This window comes from Phycodurus eques, chromosome 10 (genome assembly GCF_024500275.1).
Source record: "Phycodurus eques isolate BA_2022a chromosome 10, UOR_Pequ_1.1, whole genome shotgun sequence".
Classification (NCBI taxonomy): Eukaryota; Metazoa; Chordata; class Actinopteri; order Syngnathiformes; family Syngnathidae; genus Phycodurus; species Phycodurus eques.
In genome coordinates this window covers 3964184-3991484 of record NC_084534.1, presented here as the reverse complement: position 1 = coordinate 3991484, position 27301 = coordinate 3964184, and the positions used below count along the sequence as shown (strand labels likewise).

At 39.3% G+C, this 27301-nt stretch overlaps 1 protein-coding gene across 1 annotated transcript; it reads right to left on the bottom strand.

The window, feature by feature from the left end:
• Nucleotides 1-25433, bottom strand: txnrd3 (thioredoxin reductase 3). Its single transcript, XM_061687398.1, has 16 exons — nucleotides 25144-25433; nucleotides 24704-24764; nucleotides 23961-24070; nucleotides 19072-19179; nucleotides 18859-18931; nucleotides 16072-16191; nucleotides 15786-15928; nucleotides 15289-15404; nucleotides 11871-12096; nucleotides 11653-11745; nucleotides 8291-8367; nucleotides 6209-6365; nucleotides 5121-5228; nucleotides 4920-5015; nucleotides 1668-1802; nucleotides 1-1224 (listed from the first exon to the last, which is right to left on the bottom strand). The coding sequence occupies exons 1-16, from the start codon at nucleotides 25258-25260 to the stop codon at nucleotides 1162-1164; spliced, it is 1803 nt and encodes a 600-aa protein (XP_061543382.1). The 5' UTR covers nucleotides 25261-25433; the 3' UTR covers nucleotides 1-1161.
• Nucleotides 25434-27301: the final 1868 nt, after the last annotated feature.

Below are 27301 nucleotides of genomic sequence, written 5' to 3'. Positions count from 1 at the left end.
CACTGGCAAAGATTCTTTATTTTAATTTTTTTTTCTGCAAAGGTACGCTTGAGCGTCCAGATATAAAAAAAACAAAAACAAGCCAATAGATTTAGAGACTCATCACCTAATAATGGATACATATACCTTTCAATTGGGTCCTTCACGATAAAACAGCCTTCGGTGAATTGTTCCTAATTATGTGTAATTTGTATTGGATCATTTCAAGATGTGTAATTTATATTTTATTAACACAGGAAATTAGGGCAAGGCAAATGTGTTACATACACCATCACATTGGAGGAACACCTGGACAAGCGGTTGTATACAAATATAATGTAGCAAGATGAAACAAGCATTAAATTAACCAAGTATAAACTACAGAAAATATTCAGCACATTTGCATACGTATAGGTTATATTTTTCCATTCAACTGAATGGATGCATTGACTAAATCTCGATGTAGGGGTGGGAATTGATTCTGGTGCAGCCTTTACCAATTCTAACATGCTTCGTTTTAGGTGGGGACCCTGGTTCATCAACAGTAAAGTTCAACCCTAATGTAGCTCGACTAGTTGGAGGAATTCATGGGGCTCAACGGGGAGACTTTGACAAAACTAAAGCTATAAAACACCAAGTAGTTCTAGCTGCATCCATTAAAAAATGTGCTACTTGCCCATTTGATGGCACATTGCCATCAGATTACCATTCTGGGGGTGAAAAAGGTTTTGGACGAAGGGATTGGGACACCATCAGGTACTTTTGCAGAGGGGTATCAATCCCTGCCCACCAATGCATTTTGGGTTCCAGGCAAGGACATCAATAACAGCTTAGGCACACACAAACACATCACAAGTAGTGATGTGCATACCTTTGCTCCTCACAGAAGGACACAAATAGAGCCCAGTATTTTTTCAGCAGAGTAACCCCGCTGTTCAGCAAAATGACCTCATTAAATTAGCTCAGCAAGGGTGCGCTTCCACCCTCACCTTAGCTCCCACTGAACCAAAAATGAGCATCTATATTTTTTCAGATGCTAGCCACATTGTAGAATTTTTCCTGAGAAACAACTGCCCAGTAAAGTGAACAGCTGGAGTTGAAGGTTGAGGTTCTTTGGGAGCTAAGAGACAATAGCTTGGTGGACTAGATGAGATCATTCTGCTAAACGAGCAGGGTTTAACCTCAGCAGCCAGCTTGAGCGATGTCTCCTCCTGAACTTTTGGTCACGTCCAAAGTGGTGAAGACCTGAAGGGTGGGTAGTGCGGGAATCAAGATAAAATTACTCACGACAATGTAGGTCCTGCTATTATTACATATACGCAATATCTACCGTCTTTCACAACACACTAAAAACTTGGATGACTACAAAGACCGCTGCAAATTAATACTGTATATACAAAATTACCCTTTTATTGTAGTTGCTAATTAAAATTTTAAAACATTTTGAAACTGTCACATATTGATCACGGCATGTTTTTTGTGTACTTTACTTGATGGATTTGGCTAAACTGTGATAGTTAAACTGTTATTTACTTTTCGGTAAATCAACAGAATACATGGTATTTAAGGACCTAAAAGAGTTTGGTTCAAATCCTAACAAAAGATACTGGCAAGTCAACGTCGACAAGCGAGATAAAGAAGTTGAGCTGAATAGCTTTAAAATTTAAAAGGGTGAGCGTTGTCTTTACCTCAGCACAAGTTGGATGGATGCCAATGGTGCCGTCCAGCTGCTCTTTGGTAGCACCACATTTCATGGCTGCACCAAAACCTTGGGTTACCTCTCCTGCATTGGGACCCAGGTAGTGGAAGCCAATCACTCTGTCCTATAGTAAGAAAAACAACTCAGGGAAACGGGTTTTGTTGAAAGCTTTAAGTTGGCTATGTACCTTCTAGAAATAAAGGTTCTTCAATTTTGAACTTAGTCCACCAACTGAGGCAACCTAACATTCGAGATTGCACTTTCCTGACTTTGCTTGCTATCACCTTTTTCTTCATTTGTAAAACAGGTGGATTCTGCTTCTAGCTGGCATCTGCTTGTTTGTGTTGCTAGCTAGTTCCCCTAGAAAGACTTTCTCCAGGTCGCATCTCTTAGATTCCCAAATTGTGTCTGCTGCTACTCCGCAAAGTCAGAAGGTATCTGCATCACATAATGCATAAAAGAGGTCAAGCAGAAGAATGACGAATAATCAAGGATATCCGGAGGACATGAAAACCAAAAAAAATATAAATCTGTTATAAATCTGTGAAGTACCAATACAAGCCGTTTACCATCTTATCCCAAGTTGACAGCAGGTATCATAATTTCTCGTGTATAATGCGCATCCCCACCAAAAGGTCAAAAATCAAATGGTGCGCATTATACATGGGTATAGGGGGAAATTCCCATTTTATATATGTATGCCGCCATCTAGGTTACGAAAAAGGTGTACACTTTCATTCAAATATGCCAGCGCCACCTAGAGGCTATGAAAAAGGTGTAGCCTACAGTTTCATTCCAATATGACAGGGGTATGTATGACTGCATACATGTACAGTTGTGCTCATAAATTTACATACCCTGGCAGAATTTGCATAATGTTTTTTTGTTTGTTTGTTTTAAATATGACTAATGACTGAACAAAAACCATTATTAATTTATTTATGGTTATGTTTTGTTTGATGATAATGCTTTTCAAATGCTTGACAGTTTAATTTCAATCCCATTAAAATAACACTAAATGTGTTTCACCTGACCCTTCATGTTTTCTTTCAACAATTTTACCCATCTTACAAATTCTGCCCGGGTAACCAAACATATGAGGACAACTGTGTTTTCTCATTTACTAAATAAAAGTAGGGCTGTCAATTTCAACATAAGGGCACGTAAATTAAAAAAAGTATTACATGTTAAAATAAAGTGCTTAATTTCAGAATAATTATTTGAAAAAAAACTAACAAAATACAGATAATACTTCATGTTTTGATCATATGGGTAGAAGCAAAATCATGCATTGTAAAAATGTATTACACATAGATGGAACGGTTTTCAAGAATTTTGAGGTCAACTTTGGGGGTGCGTATTATACACGGGAAATTACGGTAATTGGAATTAATGATTCCAATAATTAGGGGCTTTGAATTTAATGTAGTAATTTCAACTGAGTAATTACAGAAAAAAACTTTGCTTTGCAAAGCAGATAAGTGATTCTGAATCGATTATGACATTTCACTGATTGATTATGAAGTTACAAGTAAAAAGTGTAAAGGCCTCTTTATACTCCCGCGGCCGACAACGCCCGCATTGCATCACCTGACCGACGAATTGTCCCGCGTGGTCCCTCCACGTAGCTTGACGCGCACACGGCAAAAATTGTTGCTGCGCGTCTAACGGCGCGGAGATCATCGCTCGTGATTAGTCACATGCTGTGATGACGTACTCAGCGTGCCACTTGGTATTACATACCATCTACGCCGCCGCCTTCTCAATCTAGGTCATTTAGGTCCATTTGTTCTAACAGACAGTGTTCCACGGTCGCCATTGTTGTTGCTTTGTTCATTGTTACTGAAAGGAAAGGAAAAACGGCTACGGGAATTGGCCAAAAAAATGCAGCGGAAACTCCACCCTGTGGTGTCCGAGCCAATACCAGCCGTAGCGACATCCCCGACGTGGAGGTGAACTGCAGTACATTTTCAAAACTGCGCGTGTGGTTTGCGCGAGTATAAAGGCAAAGTACGCGCCGGACAGCCGCAGTAACAGCGCGGTCGCCGTCCGCGCGAGTATAAAGAAGCCTCAACTCTGAAGTGCAGTGCCCATTGGCCAGTCAATGTGCTGCACACAGTACTACTACTCGTATTTTTCATTTTCAGTATTTTACACCATAAAAAAATGTAATGTCATTTACTAATGAGAGTGAGAGCAGAGCAGCAGAATTTGTACAGGGGGCGCAACTGTAGTATCTCTGGAAAAATGTGCGTCTCATTACAAAAAAGTGCATAACCATGCATGGGAACCACTGGAACAACAAAAGCCATCTGAGTAACTGACTTCTGTTGCCTCTGCAAATTAAGACTGTGAAACCATATAAATGGTTAATTGCCTCATTACTGCATATAACAACAAATTGATGTATAACCAATTTTAAAATCACAAGGATTATAGGTTGTTCAGTTACTGTAAAAAAAGGGCATTGGTAACAAAAAAAGGCTTGCAATATGTTATTGATAACATATGACAATTTGAAATTTTGGTACCGATTTTAGCTAGGATCATGGAAGTTGATGCGCATGATTTGCTTTTACAGGCCACATAAAATGTGGTGGGCATAATTTGGCCCTGAGGCCTTGAGTTTGACACAACATACCTCACTAATAGTTCAGGGAAGAAGAAAAAAAAGTCACTATCCTAACAACCTTCCCGCAACATGCTAATGTTAAATAACTACAAAGGTGTCTAAATTAAACGGCTTAAAATGCAATACTTGACAATATAAAAATGAAGAAATAAGATTTCAAACAGGTAATATGTAATGGTGCATAGATGCATACTGTAAAATCACATACGAAAATCCATTCTAGCTACGCTACTTTAAAATGAAGCTTAGAAATCAATAACGTAGATAGAAATAATACATTTTTGAGTAGTCATGAAAAATGAAGGGATTGGAGTCACTTTCTGTCATACCGTATTTAAAATCAAATTTTAAGTAATTAATATTTGTATTTCACTCCCTTTTTGACCCTGTTCAAACCTAGTTCATTGATCTCCGGCTCACAAATAATTCAGCCACTTGCACACCTTAAAAGGCAGCCTCAACTGTCTGGGTGTCCCCAAATACTGTATAATTATTAAGAGGCCTCCTCTTTAATGATTGGCCATTTAAGGGAGTCTACAGACTAAAAGCATTCTGGCACTGAAGACATCAGTTATTATTATTGTCTTTTTTTTACCCCTAAAGTCTTACATTGTCCAATTTATTGCAGATGATCTTGGCATAGCATCTGTTGTTGTCCCTGCCAGGCACAGTGAACTCCAAAGGCCAAAACAGACTGTGGTATACCTGAATAGAAAAAGACCAAGTAAAGTACATTAACAAGCAAACAAATACTAATGTACAAAGCAGTACCAGTTTAATTGATACTGATGTGAATGTGCCATATGTTACCTCAATGTTGCTCTGCCCGTACAACTCTGTGGCTGTCTCCTCAGACAGACCGCAGCAGCCGTACTCCAGTGGAGTGAAGACAGTGGTCGGAACATTGACGTAGTCACACTACAGCGACAGTTTAAGTCAAATTGTTACTGTTTTTACGTTTTTAAACAATGTGTATTTTAAGAGAGCAAGCCATTTTCAAGATTATATTGGTTAATTTGTAAAAATGAATAAATGGCAGCCCCCACGTGGGGACTGACTAACAGATTTGTGAAAACGTGAAATTGACCAAATTTGGACATAAGCTTCCACCCAATAGCTATGATATGTATAATGTATTAAAAGACGGAGCAAGTTTATTAATGTCCTGATGAAGCGGTTTAATTGAAATTCAATTTCAATTGTTTTGCGGAGCAAAACGGCAACTGCCAACTACAGCTCAAAAACTTTTAATATGGTAGAAAAGTCAATTCATTTCAGTATTCATATATAGATTCATTAAACACCTGAGCTTAATAAATGGCTACTTTCTACATTAAAAAATACTTTCATTGTTTTCTTCATTGTTTGTTAAATAATATTCTAGCTTCTAGAGATGGTGAATTTTGGGTTTTTGTTTGCGGTTAGCTATAATAAAAATTACACACACACACACACACGCACACGCACACACACACACACACACACACACACACACACACACACACACACACAGTGTCTATGGACACAAAATGAATATGCTTCATGCATCCCTGCTAATATTTGTGCATCTCAGATGCGGACCGCACATAAAACAAAATCCCTGAACCATAATTAATATATTCATCAATGGAAAAACCAAAGCGTTCACCATTTGTGTTTGTAGCTAATTTTTTAAATGGTCTTTGTGAATACGCATTGTTTTGTCTTTTGTTAAAAACATCATCTTACCCTTCAGAGGTCAATTAAGTGAGCATCCAAGGGCAAACTGTGCATGTGTTTCGCTTTTTAGCAATTGTTCTCTATTTTAACAAATCAAAGATTGTACTATTTCCTCTCTCTTGAGGTCCTTAATATGTTGTTCAATCAAAACAAACAACCAATTTCTGATGGCTGTGTACCTTGAGTGTGGCACCCGCATAAAGACGTCGTGCCAGCAACTTTCCAGCCTGGACAGCAACAGGGGTTAGCTCCCACTTGCCCTCTAAGATGTCTCCAATGGCATAGATGTGGGGGACATTAGTTTGTTCTTCATCATTGACAGGAATTTTCCCATTCCTTGAAGTTGGCAAGGAGACAGAAGGAAGGAAGAAAGAAAACAAATTTAAATGTAATGAAAAACAGTACAAGTGACAATTGGTAAAGTAATCCCCCGTTTATCGCGGGGGTTCGATACCGGACCAGCCCCACAATAATTGAAATCTGAAGTAAGTAGTTTTTATACATATTTTAAAACTGTATGAACCTTGCCAGACTCTTATTAATCTTCCCCACACTCCTATTAACCTGTACTATAATCTTATAAACACTTTATTTACTCTTTAACACCTTTTAAACTCCTAAAGACACAGTAATGCACAGTAGTACTGTACACTATGTAGATTGTATTCCTTGTAATATGGGTTTTAATGAATTTTTGTTTTTTACAGTTTTAATATTTTAGGTTAGGAAGCATTCATTTTACCACAAAATTACAGTATACACTCAAAATCCCGCAATGTCAAATTATGTGCAACATGAATATGAAAAAAAAATCTGCAACGCAATGAATCCACAAAAGGTGAACTGTGATATAGCAAGGTGACACTGTATTCGCAGTATTTAACCTCTAATCTAAACTGTGTTGAAAGACCAACTACAGCATGATCACAATATACATTCCAAATTACATTAAGAGCCAAACTGAGGCTGTGGTAGATTTCACTCTTTTTGCTTAGGAGCTAGTGTAATAGACTGTACATGAAATAAATGGAGGGCAAAACAGTCAAGCAGTTTCATTTCTGGGACCATGATAACTCACCAAGTTTAGTAGTAATACATCAATTACTTTTGTGAGTAGATTCAGAGCAACAAGCTGATTTAGGAGAGTGGCAATGTTAACTCACAACTTGAGCAATATTGCATACTGAATAAATTTAAATTCATAGGCAAAATGTACATTTCAGATTTTTTGGTTACATTTCTTTTAGCAATATCATGATAATCCGGATCGTGATAATAGTTTCATCTCAACTAATAAAAACAGGAAGAAGTCATAATCATGCACCTCTGATTTAGTGTTATTTACCGAAAGCTACAAATAAAACACACTTAACCACCAAGGTCATGTTAGGGAGACTCTACATACAGCAGATTAAACAGAGTAGATTCAACAATGTACAGCAGAAGATCAACCTTGATAAGAACTCTGCAAGCATTCTGATTGTTTCGCAGCTTTATCTAAATGTAGTATTACTACCGTCACAAGACTAAAGCATGACTCAAAGCTCTTTTAGGCTTGCCACATGCAATCGTAATCCCTGCTGACCGCCTTGCCTGAATCAGCCAGGCATTTAAAAATGTATGCAAACAAGAGATTGTCAAAATGTACACATTTCAATAATTTGCGAAATAATGTATACTGCAGACACATAGCTTCCAATAAACAACAAATTATTTCCTGAAGACTTAGACTCTGCTGTAGATAGAACAATGAGAAACAAATGTGACAAGTCACTTATGGATAAACCAAGAACAATCACATATGCAACAATACATGACCACACCTGTTAACCAGAGGGTGTTTGGACATTTTTTATATAATTCCGCAAACATTTTCAGATTGTGATTACAATTTGATTCATGACATTGTGCAAATATAGTGAAGTGCAATAACAATGGCATTTCAGTGAAATTTTGTATTTACTTAAATATTTACAGACCAAGATAACTTTTTTTTTTTTATGATTGGCCAGCAGTTACCAAATTCAGACACAAAAATCCAACTTGTTAGTGACCGTCTTCAAAATAAAAGGACTAGCATGACCTTTGCTATTCCAACATAATGTAGTCTTATTACTCGAAAAAAAGAACGCACCCACCTCCCATCACAATACACAGAGTCATGTGACAGTGGTAACTGCTGACTCACCATGACAGTCACTCATCTTAAAGGCACAGGTCACAAAATTGTTAATGCCTCCAAAAAAAGTAGTAAAACTTACTTTGGGTTAAGTTTGACCCCTATCTTGTCCAAGCCAATCTTGTCAGTGCACGCATCTCGACCCACCGCAATTAATACCTGAGCACCAAAGAATTCTTGTTCAGGTTGATGGAAAGCCACAAGCTAGTTTACACAATCAACTGTGATGTAATTATGAAAAAAAGAAACATACATGTAGGCTTAGTAAACCATTAAAGCAGGGACACAAAAATAGTCAAGAAAAAGAATGCTGTAAAATTAGTATAATCAAGTATATCCACACAGAATTCCTTTATATGTATTCTAGGAGTGGGACTCAATAAAAATATCTAATTAATTAGAGGCTTTGTAATTACTAATTTTATTATTATAATATATACACACACACACACACTATATATATATTTTTTATATACAAGTATTCAGACTTCTATATATTTTTATATACAAGTATTCCAACCCCCTTAAATTTTTCCCTCTGTTATATTGCAGCCATTTGCTAAAATTATTCCCCCCCCCCCCCATTAGTGTACACACAAGGGGGGGGGGGGGCTCACTATATACACACAGCACCCCCATATTGACAGAAAAAAACAATTGTTGAAATTTTTCCAGATTTATTAAAAAAGAAAAACTGAAATATCACACAGCCATAAGTATTCAGACCCTTTGCTCAGTATTTAGTGGAAGCACCCTTTTGAGCGAATACAGAATGCTTTTCACACCTGGATTTGGGGATCCTCTGCCATTCCTCCTTGCAGATCTTCTCCAGTTCTGTGAGGTTGGATGGTGGTGAACGTTGGTGGACAGCAATTTTCAGGTCTCTCCAGATATGCTCAATTGGGTTTAAGTCCGTGCCATTCAAAAACAGTCACTGAGTTGTTCTGAAGCCACTCCAATATTTTAGCTGTGTGATTAGAGTCATTGTCTTGTTGGAAGGTGAACCTTCCAGGAGTCTGAGGTCCTGAGCACTCTGGAGAAGGTTTTCATCCAGGATATCCCTGTACTTGGCCGCATTCACCTTTCCTTCGATTGCAACCGGTCGTCCTGTCCCTGCAGCTGAGACCCCCCCCCCCACACAGCATGATGCTGCCACCACCATGCTTCACTGTTGGGAGTGTATTGGACAGGTGATGAGCAGTACCTGGTTTTCTCCACACATACAATTTAGAATTAAGGCCAAAAGGTTTTATCTTGGTCTCATCAGACCAGAGAATCATATTTCTCACCATCTTGTAGTCCTTTAGGTTTTTTTTTTTTTTTTAAAAAGCAAAATCCATGCAGGCTTTCATGTGTTTTGCACTGAGGAGAGTCTTCCGTCGGGCCTCTCTCCCATAAAGCCCCGACTGGTGGAAGGCCAGATGGTTGACTTTCTAGAACTTTTTCCCATCTCCTGACTGCATCTCTGGAGCTCAGACACAGTGATCTTTGGGTTCTTCTTTACCTCTCTCACCAAGGCTCTTCTCACAGATTGCTCAGTTTGGCCGGACGGCCAGCTGTAGGAAGGGTTCTGGTTGTCCCAAGCGTCTACCATTTAAGGATTGTGGAGGGCACTGTGCTCTTAGGAACTTTAAGTGCAGCAGATATTTTTTTGTAAGCTTGGCCAGATCTGTGCCTTGCCACAGTTCTGGCTGAGCTCTTCAGGCAGTTCCTTTGACCTCATGATTCCCATTTGCTCTGACATGCAGTGTGTGTTGCTCTGACATGCAGTGTGAGCTGTAAACAGGGGTGTGGCTTTCCGAATCAAGTCCAATCAGTATAATCAAACACAGCTGGACTCCAATGAAGATGTAGAACCTTCTCAAAGGTGATCAGAAGAAATGGACAGCACCCGAGTTAAATACACGAGTGTCACAGCAAAGGGTCTGAATACTTTTGGCTGTGTGATATTTCAGTTTTTCTTTTTTAATAAATCTGCAAAAATTTCAACAATTCCGTTTTTTCCCATCAATTATGGGGTTGCTGTGTGTACATAATGAAGAACAACTGTTATGTTGGCAAGATCAACATTCCCAGAGAAGGGGAATGCATGAACACTGATAATTAAGTCGTAACTTTCTTATTCCTCAATCAATTTTCATGAGGGGGACTGTTTTGTCAACACCAAAGTGTATGCTATAAACAAACAACAACAAACATAACACAAAATAAGACTATATTTAAATATATATTTTTTATGTGAAAGGAACTCCAAGTTCCCTTGTTGTAATTGTACGCCGTTTTACGCAACCGTATGCCCCACAACGTACCGGGATCATTGGTCTTTTGGTTTTCCTCCTGTGCACACACATGGACTGACGACGTTGACACCCCCAGCTTAGTGTCACAGTCGGAGCTCAAAATGGCGTGGCTTATCTAACAATACATAACTTTGCTCACGATTTGTTGGCACGTTTGTTTTAAAGGCGGCATCAAGGCACCTTTCCTAAGCATTTTGTAGAATAGAACGACCTATCCTCCAAGTACTTCCGGTTCTTGTCGTTCGGAATCCGAAGAGGGCAGAAGTGTCAAAACCCCTTTTCAAAAAACTAGAAATTGTATTTTATATTAACGACAAATTTAATTACATATCAATGCATCTAGCTGTAATTTATCAATCATACATTCAATAATTAATATATTTATTTGTTTTAACAGAGCGTCAGATTGAATTTTCGAACGAACCAAAATTAAACAGACCTCAAGTTTAAGTACTATTTTAGGACAGATTGTCCAGAACAGTATTGCATTTAAATGGTTTCTGTGTGGCAGTTGAAGTGCTTCAATGGTATGAAGGTTGCAATATTAGTCATTCGAACTGCTCTAAGTGCTAGAGGACTCTGCATCTTTTTGCACAATTGTCAAAAATGTACCGGCATTACCAGATAACTAGCAACCCTTTATTGCTCAGTGACAGTTTTTTTTTTTTTTTTTGTCAAAGTCTCCAAAGTGTTCTGTAAATTGACTGTCTGTTGTCGTACTCGAGCGGCTCCAACTACGGGAGACAAAATCCTTGTGTTTTTGGACATACTTGGCAAATAAATATGATTCTGAAAACTGCTTTTTTCATAAATTGCACAAAACCACGCTTAACGCTTCCATTGGTTGATTTTTATTTTTATTTTTTAAATAAAATTTGCCTCCCATCAGTTTAAGCAACGCTGTTTCATCCAATTCCTCCATTTTGGTAGCTGAGCTCTGATGTGTGCGCCAGTGTAATCGATTGGTGTACCAGGAAATCGTGACAAAGGTTCCGCATTGTTTGGAACACAAAATGTGATTACAATTTTTAACTAAATTTGTTTGTCGCCAATTAAACACAATGAATGCATTAATCAGAGCCCACGATTTTTCGCATAAATGCTATGTGAAAGCTGAAGACAAGAACAGGACTAACTGACTTACAGTGTTGTACTCTCCCTCAATGACCTCATCACTCTCTGTAGACTTAGCAGTCACCTTCAGCCTGCCAGGAGTGCCTGCTTCCAACTCCTCTATCTGACAGACATGAAACAGAGCCAAAGGAGGAATATAAACTTAATTTGCAGTTCTACATTTGGTTCCATTTAATTGACAGAATTATGAATGTTAATAAAAAAAAAAAAGAAAATCCCCTTACTTACATTTACAGGGACATATTTACGGATGAACTTGATGCCATGTTCCTCCATGTGCTCACCAGCACGGTCTGCCATTTCCTGGTCAAAGCCCCTCAGCAGAATAGAACGCACCATGATGGTGACATCAAGACCTAGGCCAGCAAGGAAGCCACCACATTCCAATGCTACATAAGATGCGCCAATCACCAGGGTCTTCCCAGGGCAGTATGGCAAGGAGAAGAGATCATCACTGATGGAAAAAAGATAAGGTTCATCAGGAAAATCAGCAGTGAATTGCTCTGCTGCTTCAACACAAGAGGGTTGTCAAACTGGCCATACAGGTCAGACTGGCTGGCTACATTTTTATATAAATCAGTCTTCGCAGTTACTTTTTATTTTAACATCAGTCCTTGCATTCTGAGACTCTTATCATGCGGAGGGGACCATTCAAGTAGCTCAAGCTCACATCTTACCCATTACAGTATCTTCCAATTCTGAGACAGGGTTTTTGACCAACGTTTTCCACAGGTAACACTTTGTATTTGGTTAGCTCCTTTTAGTTTCTGTTTAATTTGCATGACAAGAGACAATTTGCTCTGCGACTGTTGTCCGATACTGCTTGAAAACACACACCCAAAGTGAGAGGAAGATGGGCAAAAGAATGTTTGCACTCCACCTGTTGCAACATGTCTTTTGTTGGGAAATGAAGATTACTCAATGCAGAGAAGTGCCAGTTTGTTACAGTTGCACTGTAATAGGAAAGTACAGCGGCTGAAATAGGTATTTAACACGTCACCATTTTTCTCATTAAATGTATTTCCAAAGGTGCAATTGACATGAAAATTTCACCAGATGGTGGGACAACCCAAGTAATCCATCCATACAAAGAAAGTAGAACAAATAAGATCAGAAATTAAAGTGTGTAACGTGACATGACACACAGAAAAAAAGTATTGAACACACCAACTGGTACTTATTTCATACTTTGTACAAAAGCCTTTGTTTGCAATGACAGCTTCAAGACACCTCCTGTATGGAGAAACTAGACACGTGCATTGCTCTGGTATGATTTTGGCCCATTCCTCCTCATAAGCAGTCTTGAAGGCTCAGTGGGCTTCTTTTATAGACCTTGAGTTTCAGTTCTTTCCATATATTTTCGATTGGATTCAAGTCAGGTGACAGGCTGGGCCATTCTAGCAGTTTTTTGTCACACTTTGAAACTAATTGAGTTTCCTTGGCAGTATGTTTTGGATCATTATCCTGCTGAAATGTGCACCCTCGTTTCATTTTCATCATCCTCGTAGATTGAAGCAGATTTGTGTCAATAATGTCTTGGTACATTTGCCCATTCATCCTTCCTTCAATAATTTGAAGTTTACCAGTACCATTTGCTAAAAATCAGCCCCACAACATCATGTGGTCCCACCTCCAAACTTCAGTGTTGGTGTGGTGTGGTGTTTTTAGGGAGATGTACAGTGCCATTTCTCCTCCAAACGGAGTGACTCACTCACTGTTTTCTTTGTGACAACAGTACCTGCTAATTCCAGGTCTTTTTGAAGCTCTCTACAGATGGCCCTTGGCTCTTGGACAACTCTTCTGAATATTCTTTGCACTCCTCTGTCACAAATCTTGCGAGGAGCACCTGATCGAGGCAAATTTATGGTGGTCTATATGGGCTATATATGGGCTTTCCACTTATGCAATATGGCCCCAACCGTGCTCACTGGAACATTCAGAAGCTTAGCTATGCGCCAGAAACCAATGCCATCGTTATGTTTTGCAACAATTACTTTGCGGTGGTCTTGAGACAGCTCTTTGCTCTTACCCATCATGAGATGCGTCTTGACTCACACCTTGGCAATCAGACCTTTTTGTAGGCCACCAATTAGGACCGAACCAGCTGATATTCATTTGCACTGACAAGGGGCTGGGTTGCTGTTTGATTATTGATAGATTTTAGGTGTTGTCTTGGCTTTCCATGCCTTTTTGCACCTCCTTTTCTTCGTGTGTTCAATACTGTTTCCCTGTGTCATTTCACATTTTTACACAATTTACTGGTTATTTCTGATCTTATTTGTTCAATTTTCATTGTATGTATGATTACTTTGTTTGTTCCCAACATCTGGTGAAATCTTCAGGCCAATAGCACCTTTGGAAGTATATTCAGTGAGAAAAATGCTGACGTGTTAAATACTTATTTTAGCCGCTGTTTATATTGAATTTGGCACAAACATTTCTGTAACAGCAACTACTGCTACTATTGTTTTAAAGTACAACTTAATCTTTACACTTGCTCGATTCCTGTCTAGTTTGTGGCTATTCATCAGTGGTGTCTGGAATATGCATCATCAAGTGCCAGCCACAAGTTTTGTTCTAGACCAGAGGTGCCAAACTCAAATTCACGGTGGGTCAAAATTTTAAATTGGGACAACGTCGCGGGCCAAACTCACTGCAATGTGCATGTTTCCCTTCTCTGCAGAAATGTAGCGTTAAAGTTTATCATATGACAACAAACTTAAATTTTGCTTAAACACTGAATCTGGAATAAACAAACTAACATTGTTAACACATGAGAAATCAAATTTGCGATAAAGGCATCAGTGGTATTTGTTTGTTGTTTTGTATTTAAATGGATAACATGAATTCTTCTGTCTCTCTATCTTCTATTTAGCTCTCTCCAACTACCTCTCTTTTTGATATAACAAAACAAACCCAAAAATATAAGAATGTTCTTCAATACAAATTCAAACCTCAAACTATTAACAGTCCTTGCCTAAGAGTTTATAAAGGGCATTAAAAAAAAACAATTCAATGTTATATTCTTTGTTACAGCCACGTTGCTCCACAACTGATCGGTTAACACACTATCAAAGCATACTGGGATTTGTAATATCAGTAGCGCATGTGCTATATACTGGCGGGCCAGCTCTAATACACATTTGATATGGTCTTGCGGGCCAAATATAATTACATCGTGGGCCAAATTTGGCCCCCGGGCCGGAGTTGGACATGTAGACACTGGACCATTTCAATCTCCACAATCAGTATTTTAACAACAGAATAATTCTTCAATAATATTTGTTACAGCTGGTGTGAACAACAAATTGTATACAGTGTCTCAAGATTTGTGAAAGTCAAAGGGGTTATCATTTTGTACTTTAGGTCACACAATCACCTTTGGTATGAGGAACTGTTTGGACTAAATAAACAGCTAGTCATTATCTGCCAGAATAGCAACAGCATAATAGACAATTATGTTTGAAAACATTTATAGTTGGTAAGTATGTCCTGAGGTAAAGCCAACTCGCCCAATGTGGAGCAAATAGACAATTTCATATCACTTAGCACACAATGCTGAACTAACTGGATGGGGTATTTTGCAACAATTTATGGTCTATTGAAATATGTTTTATAACAAACAAATCTAAAATTGAACTCTCACCTTGTGATACAGTACTCTTTGTCTCCAGGAATACCCAGGTAACGTGGTCGCTCGCCTGTAGCCAAGACAAACTTCGCTGCTGTGTAAAATGTCTCCTTCCCCCGTTTGTTTACTGTCTGCATTAAAAATACAAAATCAAATACATGCTACACTGCTGTCAATGGAATGATTGCACAACGTGCAGTTTTGACGTAATCATAGATGATGAATGGCATGTAAAATAAGTTTTTAAACACCTTTTTCTTAGACAAATGATCTCCAGAAAACTAGATATAAAATGACCACGTTAAGCACCTAAGAGTTTTGAGAAATAAAATTGGGGTGATGTCCAGCCCAAGCAAGGCAAAAGGGACTTATTTCAGATTCAAATTAGAGCTAGTTTACATTTAGATGTGAACATTTGTTGGTCCAGGTTATCAATTGAGAGAGAGAGAAAAAGTTCCAGTACCATGTTAACATGAAATGTTTCATACTCGATGCATTACGAAACGCATTACCTTGATCTTGTGAGGTTCTGCAAATTCTGCGTAGGCATTGACATAGTTGACATTCTTGTCCCTCAGTGACACCCTGTAGCCCCAGTTTAGCGAGCCAATGTAGTCATTAATTGCAGTCTTCATCGTCTCCCAGTTGTGTTTGACTGGCGACAAACAAAACAAGACACTAATAATAAGTACTAATACTAGCACGACAAGAGTGCTAACACTGAACCAAGATTTACTACTGCAGTCTAGTTGGATCTCAGGCCCTTCATCACTTATGTCAATGAAATTTACTGCTTACCAGTTTCATCAAATTCCCAGCCAAACTTGCGTGCATCCTGCATGGTGGTGCCAAGCAAGGCAGTTTGATGCATCAGTTTCTTCGGAATACAGCCGACATTCACGCACGTTCCACCTAGACCTGATTACCACAGTAAGATTTCACATTATTGTTGCGTGCCAGAGCCTTGAGGTCTCAACTTGACGTTCTCGATAAAAGAATGGGGGCAATTTAAATTATTCAACATCAAAATGCATTTTGGACAATTCTATGGGTACGTTTACATGAAAACCATTAAAAGAAATGCAAAGAAATACTGATTTATTACAAGTTCAACGTACAAAATCAGACTCAAATATTGTGCCTATTTTCAGTTTCTGTAGGTGTATTTGCTATGATATTACGAGTTGTGCCGGATATTAGAGGCGCGTGTCGGGTAATGGAATGGGCGTTTCTGTAACCCGTGGATCGAGGTTTGCTTCATTTAGGGGAAAAGCCAGTAGTCTGAAGCCTTGCTGCCTGGCTGTACCACGTGACCGATTCGAGAAGCCTTTCAGAGTTTGCCGAGACGTTTGACTAATGTGATATGGTTTTGCTGTTTAGTTGGTCTGTGCTTGAACAGTGGTGCCTTGTTGCAGGGAAGATAAGGGTGTGCTGCTTAAAAGCTCCCAGTAGGGTGCTGTGGAGGCCACAGGAAACATCTGTCGGAGGTAACAGTGGCTACCAAAGCGTTGCTGTAAACTTTATGAGAAGCGAGAAGTGTTGAGACAGCGTCTGGCACCAGCGGCAAACGGCCATCATTCTGCATAGCAACGATGAAATCAATGGACCTAGGACCAATCAGACGAAGACAATTCCACACTCTCTCTTTGAAAGGTCTTGTATAAGTTTGGGGCAGGAACTAGCTTTGTTCGGACTACACAATCTCTGCTAAGGCTAAGATGGGTAGCTGCGGACCCAGAGCTCTGAAAAATGTATAGACTCCTCTGTCAGGAATAAATTGGTTGGCTTTTAACACGTCGTTATAATCGTAGTTCTTTCACAAAAACAAACAGGCTTGGAACCTCGAGAGTTAATAGGTGATTTTAAAACAGGATTCCTTTAAAAGCAATGTAAACCTTTCATGCAGTATCCATTAATTATTATATATATATATATATATTTTATTTATTTTTTTAAAATAGAGTCACTGTCACCTCAGAGTTTGGATAAAGATTGTGTGGTTTGTATAGGGTACTCGAGTTTGGAGAGTGTATACAGCATAGAGGACAGAGCTTGGAGCTAGAGATAGCGAGCAATTACAGTTTACGTCACTCCTCGGAATCAGGCTGCTGGCTGCTAACCCAGCACCCTGGTCTAATAGCCCAGCGGTTGGTACACTCTACTCTCAAGCTGGGGTATGGTGGTGGCGTGAGTTCGAAACAAGCAGGACCGTGCTGCATAAATACAGTGGGGCAAAAAATGTATTTAGTCAGCCACCAAACCAAGTTCTCCCACTTAAGAGGCCTGTAATTTCCATCATAGGTATACCTCACCTATGAGAGGAAAAAAATGAGGGAAACCCCCCCCAAAAAAAACCCTCAAAAATCCAGAAAATCACATTGCCTGATTTTTAAATAATTTATTAGCAAATTTCGGTGGAAAATAAGTATTTGGTCAATAACAAAAGTTCATGTCAATACTTTGTTAGATACCCTTTGTTGGCAATGACAGGTGTCAAAACGTTCTCTGTAAGTCTTCACAAGGTTTTCACACACTGTTGCTGGTGTTTTGGCCCATTCCTCCATGCAGATCTCTAGAGCAGTGATGTTTTGGGGCTGTCGCTGGGGAACACAGACTTTCAACTCCCTCCAAAGGTTTTCTATGGGGTTGAGATCTGGAGACTGGCTAGGCCACTCCAGGACCTTGAAATGCTTCTTACAAACCCACACCTTCGTTGCCTGGGTGGTGTGTTTGGGAATCATTGTCATGCTGAAACATGTTTCATCTTCAATGCCCTTGCTGATGGAAGGAGGTTTTCACACAAAATCTCACAATACATGGCCCCATTCATTCTTTCCTTTACTCGGATCAGTCGTCCTGGGCCCTTTGTAGAAAAAAAAAGCCCCAAAGTATGATGTTTCCACCCCCATGCTTTACAGTAGGTATGGTGTTCTTTGGATGCAACTCAGCATTCTCTCTCTTTCAAACACGACGAGTTGAGTTTTTACCAAAAAGTTCTATTTTGGTTTCATCTGACCATATGACATTCTCCCAACCCTCTTCTGGATCATCCAAATGATCGCTCGCTAACCTCAGACAGGCCTGGACATGCACTGGCTTAAGCAGGGGGACACATCTGGCACTGCAGGATTTGAGTCCCTGGCGGCATAGTGTGTTACTGATGGTAGGCTTTTGTTACTTTGGTCCCAGCTCTCTGCAGGTCATTCAATAGGTCCACCCATGTGGTTCTGTGATTTTTGCTCACCGTTCTTGTGATAATTTTGACCCCACGGGGTGAGATCTTGCATAGAGCCCCAGATCGAGGGAGATTATCAGTGGTCTTGTACGTCTTCCATTTTCTAATAATTGCTTCCACAGTTGATTTCTTCACACCAAGCGGTGGTTATATGTGGTTATTATACAGCTGCCTCTGATTATCCACAACATGTGCACATGAAGCATCACGAAATAAACCATTACTTGAACCAATGACTTAAGTGTTACGTACGATGCTTCATGAAGCTTCATCTTGTCATCACTAATATTTCCACTCAATACTTTGGTCCACATACTAGACCCAACCACATCTTAGTAGAAATATCATACCCCAAGTGGTTCCTTTTGGTGTGGGAACAACGAAGTCCAAAACCATGACTTTTTTCCCCAAAGTTGCAGCTTCCTTAAAAAGACAAAGTAAAATAAATGTTTAAGAATTACATTGGAAGCTGTAGTTCCACTCTGAGCCAATCATAAATGTGAACAATAAAACTGACACTGACATGTTACAACAGGTCACTGTGTTGTAATTAAACTTATCACCTTTGAACAGGAGAGTCCTCCAGATCCTCCGCCAATGACAATAAGATCATAGTCAAAGGTTTCAAACGCTCCATTCAGTAGCTGATGCAGACTGCCATCTTTATGGGCCTAACGGACACATAAGCACAGTTAATACATACATATTTTGGGCAATTTGCACAACCACTTTTCCAATTTATTAATTATAATCCCAGTTAGGGACAAAGTATATTTTCTGATTAGCCTTGTGCTTTTTGTACAGGATTTTATTTTGTCAGTTATTCACAGCCCTTCTCAATGCCTTGACTCTGGTTGGTTTGTTGTTCGTAACAGTCATCATAATCATGTTTATTAAAAACTTGTTTTATCATGACAAATTGATCAAAACCCCTTACATTGAGAATTCAGATTTGCACCCTTAAATGTAAACTCTGAGAACACCTCTTGTGCCTGTTCTGTCCAGTCATTGCTATTAAAAGGCAGTCCAACGAGATATTTTTTTTTCTTTCAATAAATGAAACTAAGATGAATTAAGAAGCACATGCTGCTTTGTCATAACACAAGACAACAGCGCCATGTGTTCTAGAGAAAAATGAGTCCTGCAATTAATGGCGGTGACGACTACTTGTAATGCAGTTGAGCAAGAGCTCTCGCTCATCATCTTTTGTGGATCATAAAGTGCTTGTCAATATAGTCATGGGTAATGTCTCGTAAAAATAAAAAACAGATCCATTCAACCATTTTAGATGAATACTATATTGTGGAGACTCTAAATTGCCCGTAGGTGTGAATGTGAGTGCGAATGGTTTGTTTGTTTGTATGTGCCCTGCGATTGGCTGGCAACCAGTTCAGAGTGTACCCCGCCTCCTGCCCGATGATAGCTGGGATAGGCTCCTGCACGCCCGCAACCCTAGTGAGGAGAAGTGGCTCAGAAAAGGAATGGATGGACTATATTGTGGAGGAAGAAGAAAGCCTCAATGCAACCATTAAAAATATGTATTAAGGATGCAACAATACATAGGATGAAACTGATATTGAACCATTCGATACAGTGGTCTCTGTCCGGTATGCACTGTTGAACAATATGCAATTTTATATTTACTGTAAAAAACCTCTGATGGTGAGAATCTGTGCCAGACTACTCATTGTGGAGTGCAGACCCACTAAATTGCCCTTTCCACATTCATTCAGACCAAGCTGATGACACAGAACATGGCTAATGCCTTTAAATGTACCTGAAAACAAAGCTCCTCCACCACCTTTCAGATCTGGCATTTGGAACTACTTTAGTTTTCCTTTTAAGTATGACCCTGATGGGAAGCACGTTGCAGACAAAAGTACAACGGTATGTTGCAAGTCTTACACAATGCTAAACCACAGTGGAAATACAACAATCACAATAACACACTTACGCCAATGCCACTTCAATGCGAAAACAGGTGGAACCGGACAAAAACAAAAAGCAGGCGTGCTACAAACTTTACAGTGCAAACACAAAAACAGCATACTTCACACTCACAGTTCAAACTTCACAGCAGAAAATGCATCAGGAGTAGCAGCATCAGACATTTTTCTTTTTTCTGCATTCTTACAGAATCGTACACCATAAAACAGTGGTTCTAAAATTACTTTCATGTCAAGGCTTGGGTGTGTATGTTTAATATTCTGCCAAGAATAGAAAACAGACCAGTGACCCCCAAATGATACAGTATTTTATTTGATTGATACTGTGTTGTTATAATGTTTCAAAACATAGGTAGCCATTTCTTTTTAAAACACACTACTGCTAGGCCTGTCACGATAACAATAATGTACACGATTTTTAAAGACGATATACTGTCCCAAAAGCTATCACGATAAATGTGCTTTTTTAATGCCCCTGAAATCATGAAAAATAAGGCCAGTCCTTATTTTTTATTATTTTATTTTGTTGCTTTTAAGTCATTATTGTTGTTATTCAAATGTGCTTGTTTCTATATTAAATTGTTTTTCATCATTTCGATATAGATCCCCTGGGTCTGAAAAAAAAGAAAAGAGCTGCAAGACCAGCCTGGTTCACCTGGAGCCTTCTATTCCAATTACAACCCCAATTCCAATGAAGTTGGGATGTTGTGTTAAACATTAATAAAAACAGAATATGATGATTTGCAAATCATGTTCAACCTCTATTTAATTGAATAGACTACAAAGACAAGATATTTAATGTTCAAACTGCTAAATTTTGTTTTTAGCAAATGATCATTAATTTTATGGCTACAACACGTTCCACAAAGGCTGGGACAGGGTCATGATTAGCACTGCGTTACATCACCTTTTCTTTTAGCAACATTCAATAAATGTTTGGGAACCGAGGACACTAATTGTTGAAGCTTTGTAGGTGGAATTCTTTCCCATTCTTGCTTGATGTACAGCTTCAGCTGTTCAACAGTCCGGGGTCCCCGTTGTCGTATTTTATGTTTCATAATGCACCACACATTTTCAATGGGAGACAGGTCTGGACTGCAGGCAGGCCAGTCTAGTACCTGCAATCTTTTACTACGAAGCCACGCTGTTGTAACAGAATGTGGTTTGGCATTGTCTTGCTGAAATAAGCAGGGGTGTCCATGAAAAAGACGTTGCTTGGATGGCAGCATATGTTTCTCCAAAACCTGTATGTACCTTTCAGCATTAATGGTGCCTTCATAAATGTGTAAGTTACCCATCCCATTGGCACTAACACAGCTCCATACCATCACAGATACTGGCTTTTAAACTTTGCGTCAATAACAGTCCAGATTGTTCTTTTCCCTCTTTGGCCCGGAGGACATGACGTCCACAATTTCCAAAAACAATTTGAAATGTGGACTCGTCAGACGACAGAACACTTTTCCACTTAACATCAGTCCATCTTAGATGAGCTCAGGCCCAGAGAAGCCGGCGGCGTTTATGGGTGTTGTTGATAAATGGCTTTTGCTTTGCATAGTAGAGTTTCAATTTGCACTTATGGATGTAGCGCCGAACGGTATTTACTGACATTGGTTTTCTGAAGTGTTCCTGATCTCATGTAGTGATATCCTTTACACATTGCCGTCGGTTTTTGATGCAGTGCCACCTGCGGGATCGAAGGTCACGGGTATTCAATGTTGGTTTTCGCCCTTGCCTCTTACATGCAGTGGTTTCTCCAGATTCTTTGAACCTTTTGATGATATTATGGACCGTAGATGATGAAATCCCTAAATTCCTTGCAATCGTACGTTGAGGAACATTGTCCTTAAACTGTTCGACTATTTTCTCACGCACTTGTACACAAAGCGGTGAACCTCGCCCCATCTTCGCTTTTGAATGACTGGGTAGAAAAGGAGCTTCGCTGAATTGCTCAATCATGGCACCCACCTGTTCCCAATTAGGCTGTTCACCTGTGGGATGTTCCAAACAGGTGTTTGATGAGCATTCCTCAACTTTCTCAGTCTTTTTTGCCCCGTCCCATCTTTTTTAGAACGCGTTACAGCCATAAAATTCTAAATTAATCATTATTTGCTAAAAACAAAGTTTATCAGTTTGAACCTTAAATATCTTGTCTTTGTAGTGTATTCAATTAAATCTAGGGTGAACATGATTTGCAAATCATTGTATTCTGTTTTTATTTATGTTTACAACTTCATTGGAATTGGGGTTGTATAATCGCTTTAGAAGCCCAAACCAAATGAAAATGCTCCATATAAACACCTCAATTGCAATAAGCAGGCCAAATCCAAATGGTATTACATTCGGTTTCACAGGGGTGGAATATTCCTTTTGCCAAACCGATCAGAAGTAAATTTTCTCAATGTATCCCCATGTTTTGTAAATGCGCAGTGACATCGTTTACGTACAGCGTAAATATGGTGGCTCCCGACGAAGCTCGTACGTCACGGAGCTCTTGTTTTTAACTGCTTATCAGTTTTTAATCAAGCACACTCCCAACTACTGTGCTGAACAGACGAAGGACCTTCATCTTGATGAATGAAGTGATGTTCACAACGAAGTGCGCATGTCTCAAGGCTGTTCCAATTAAATGTAGTGCACATCATGTATACACCCCGATCAGAATAGATCAGCTCACATTTGAACAGTTGACCAGAGATCTCCTATCGGAATGATTTCAATTGCAATGACAAAAAAAAGTCTCCATGTATACGCGGCTGTGTGGTTGGTCCGCTGAAGATAAGCCTTTCACCTGTTAATCAAATGTACGTTGACAATTGCTGTAGTCAACTATTGGCTGAATAATGTGTGCCACTGAGGTTATGCTTAAAAAACAATTAGCGTTCCTGTGTGTGTTATTTGGGGACTAACACACAGAACAACTCTGAACGAAGCGCTGATGTTTTAAAACAACATCGCCGCTGTGGAGCGAGCCGTTTAGCTCATTAACTAGTTAGCTAGTCGTTAGCTCGCGAACACAAAAAAAACAGTTCACATTCCCTCAAGTGTCTCAGTTGTGTGAATCTTCGCGCTACACATGGAGCAGGGCTGTAGAGTATTGGACGGAGTTTGAGTCCGGAAAAACTACAGTGTCCATTTTAGTTAAGCGTTAAATTGATATAGTAATTGTCATGACAGGCCTATCTACAACTAAAAATGTAGTTCTGTATCAAATGAATTTAATTATTTTCACAAGGTGCTGTTTTTTCTTTCATATAATTCAAACTTCCAAGTATGCACAGCAAAAAAATGGCAGGTATAGCTGAACCAAATACATTTAATTTAATGTTTAAAAATTCAATAAACTTCTGGTTAAAAAAGGTGTATTATACATACAACATACATTTCTTTCTTTGTATTGAGAAAATATGGAACCGTGACACTTAAGTATCAAATTGAATTGTGAAATGCATCTTTTCAACCATAATATGTATATAAAATATATTTGCATCATTGCAGATGCTTACCTGCATTGTCTTGTCACAGCCACCAACATGTGTTTTGTTGATAAAGACATTAGGAACAGTCTTCTGTCCAGTCATCTCATGTAACATCTCCAGATAATTAGTTCCATCCTCTGGATACAGTGTATAAACAAAATATGTTTCTTGCATATCAATTCACTTTCACATCAACTTCTGGCCGTATAAAAAATAAAAGGTTGCACTAAATAAAATTGATGTTACCAATGGAGCAAGATCAATTTTCCAAAGCCATGAAGTGTTTCGTTTAAAAATAAATAAATACATTTTTTTAAAACTGGGGGGGGTTGTAATTGTCCAATTATCTGCCGATGTTGAGCAAAACGATCTTTCACCTAAAAATTTACGCTAAACTGTCTTAATAATGTGTCGTGTTCGTTTTGTCTCCTGATTGATTACAGTTTTCTCACTTTCATAGCCATTCATGTAAAAAATAAAAACATTGTGCCAGGTGATAGTGGAACTTAGTCTAATGACGTCTAAATTAATCAACATCTAAGAATGCTACAACGACGTCGAGAAAATAACAGCAGGTGAAAAAAAGGTTGTGAGCCTAAGCATCACCATTTATCACGTTTCTATTGTTAGACGGCTGAAAATATAAAATTCCCTTAAATATAAAATGCACTTGAAGACAATATGCTCGCCCCTTATATTGTACGGCTCGCAGCAGCAGTGCTAGAGATGCTGAGTCATTGTAGGGCTCTGTAAGAGGAAATAGATCTTACCGATGAGATCCAGCTCCACCACATTGCACTCCACTTTGAGCTCCTTGAACAAGTCTTTGACCTGGAGGCACAAATACACTCAGTATACAGTAACACAATCTAATCATTACAGTAATGCCATTAACCACAAGGCGTTTGAGATAACTTTGGCGGTACAAGCTAGCTCGAGATATGAATGTTCCCATTCGAGGAAGATGTGACTTCATGATGGGCTTCAGGCTATAGGGCTCCACAACATTAATTTCACTAAAGACCTATTGAAATCTACGAAATTACCCCCCCCGCCCCCAATACGATTCGGAAAAATACATTCAAGTTGCAACAAACAAAAGTTGCACTGGACATTAACGAATCGTGTGGCCAGAAATTAGACGAAGCCTGTTTACCTCGCGGGATACACGACATAATTAAGTTTTGAGCCGATAAGATAAATACCATACCGTCACACAATATGGACAATAACTTTTGCTGAAGACCACCACTTGGTTGGAATCAATAAGCGACTGTATCCGAGTTTTAAGTTCATTCTTCCCGGTTTGATTTTCGATGGGAGGCATTTTCGTCCAAGCCTTCAGTGGACGGCAGGTGTGCACGGAGGAAAAAATCAGAGACAACTGTAACTGTTTCTTTGGCTTTTCTTCAAAAGACAAACGCCAGGACCTCAGGCTGTCCTTCCAGTCATGCTATCAGCCCCAAACCGCGCCTGAATGCGCTAACGTTACTCCCAATGGTTTATAACCATATTTTCGGTGCGCTCGATTTGTGGCACTTGGTTCACCGTCTACTATAACTTCATTTTGTCAATAACCACCCCGCCCACACGGTCTATCCCTAATTAAAAACCAACGTACTTAACAAAAAAAAAAAAACGTCACCGAGTCGCATAGTAAAATGCCATAAAAGCGCGACGACGTTAAATTCCCTCTAGAAGTTCGCATAAATAAATGTGGAGTATTGTTTACGTACATATGCGTCATAAAAACAAGTTACAGGAAAGGGTCATAAAGATAATAGGACGGACAACAAAAGCACCCGTGAAAGGCAACTCGTGAATACAGTAGTTGGTATCTAGCGCCGTTTGTTGGTCAAAATACGCAACGACAAATGGCAGGTTCTGACATTTCCACTATGGAAAAATAAATACGGTATGTGAACGTAACTTTATGACATAAGTTTTAAAGGAAAAGAGACGACTGTAATTTTATCTAATTTTGGAACTATATATACATGGATGGATGGACGGATGGATGGATGGACGGATGGACGAATCCTGCAGCAAAACAACCCCACAACATGATGTTGCTACCGCGTATTTCAAAGTTGGGATGGTGTTCTCAGGCTTACAAATTTCCCCCTTTTTTCTCTATGCTCATTATGGCCAAACAGTTAAGTTTTAGTTTTGTCAGACCACTTGTGGATGTGTCTCTGAAAATTAAGGTCTTTGTCTCTGTGCATTTGTAAACTGTAATCTGTCTTTTTTATGTTTTTTTATGAAGTAATGGATTCATCCTGGCAGAGTGGCTTTGCAGCCCATGTCGGTACAGTACTCGTTTCACCGTGGAAAATAACACAACTCTTACCAGCTTCAGCCAGCATCTTCATGAGGTCTTTTGCTTTTGTTCTTGGGCTGATATCCACATTTGGGACCAAAGCATGTTCATCTGTGGGGCACAACCAGTCTCCTTCCTGAGCAGTATGATGGATGAACATTCCCATGGTGTTTATACTTGCATATAAAAGTTGATGAATATGGCACCTTCAGTTCATCTGAAAATTGCACCCAAGGATGAACCAGACTTGTGCAAGTCCACAATTCTTTTTCTTAATATCTTGGCTAATATCTTTAGACTTCACCATTATGTTAAACACAGAAGCAGTGTGTTTCAGGTGTGCCTATCATTCAAACACATCCGCAGGTCTGTTTCTAACTCAAATGTTGTCCAAGAACATACAAACTCCACACAGGCGAGACCGGATTTGAACCCTGGTCCTCAGTACTGTGAGGCAGATGTGCTAACCTGGTGTCCACCGTGCTGCCTGGCCCAAAAGAAGGAAAGGTTAAATTTGATTTCATGTCAGACAGTGAGGAAACTCGTTTATATAGTGTAGAAAAAACATCTGGTTTCAACTATAGATGGATAGATAATTTATTCATCCACAAGGGAAACTCCCAGTATTTCCCTTTCCTTTGATTTAATCGTGGAGATCTCCACGGTGAAAACAACACAACAACGCAAAGAAACGCAGACATGAGATAAAATTAAAAATATGGGGGTGGGGGGGGGGACATTTGCCTAGAATGCCTATCTTAAACATGTTTTATAGAAATACAAAAAGCAATATCTATACAAGTCATATATTCAATCGTGTATCCATCGTGCTTTTTATCTCTTTTGAAAGCTTTTGTGACCATCCGCCTGCTCTTCTTCCGTTCACCGGCCTGCGTCACTTGTGCTGAGTCAGGACGCCTCCTCATCCGACGGACGCAATCGACACACATGGTTTTCAGGTGAGTGTGAGAAGTGACGGAAAAATGAATGAATGAATGTCTGGATGCCTTATGCTTCACTACTGCAACAATGTAAACGTGCACAGTTG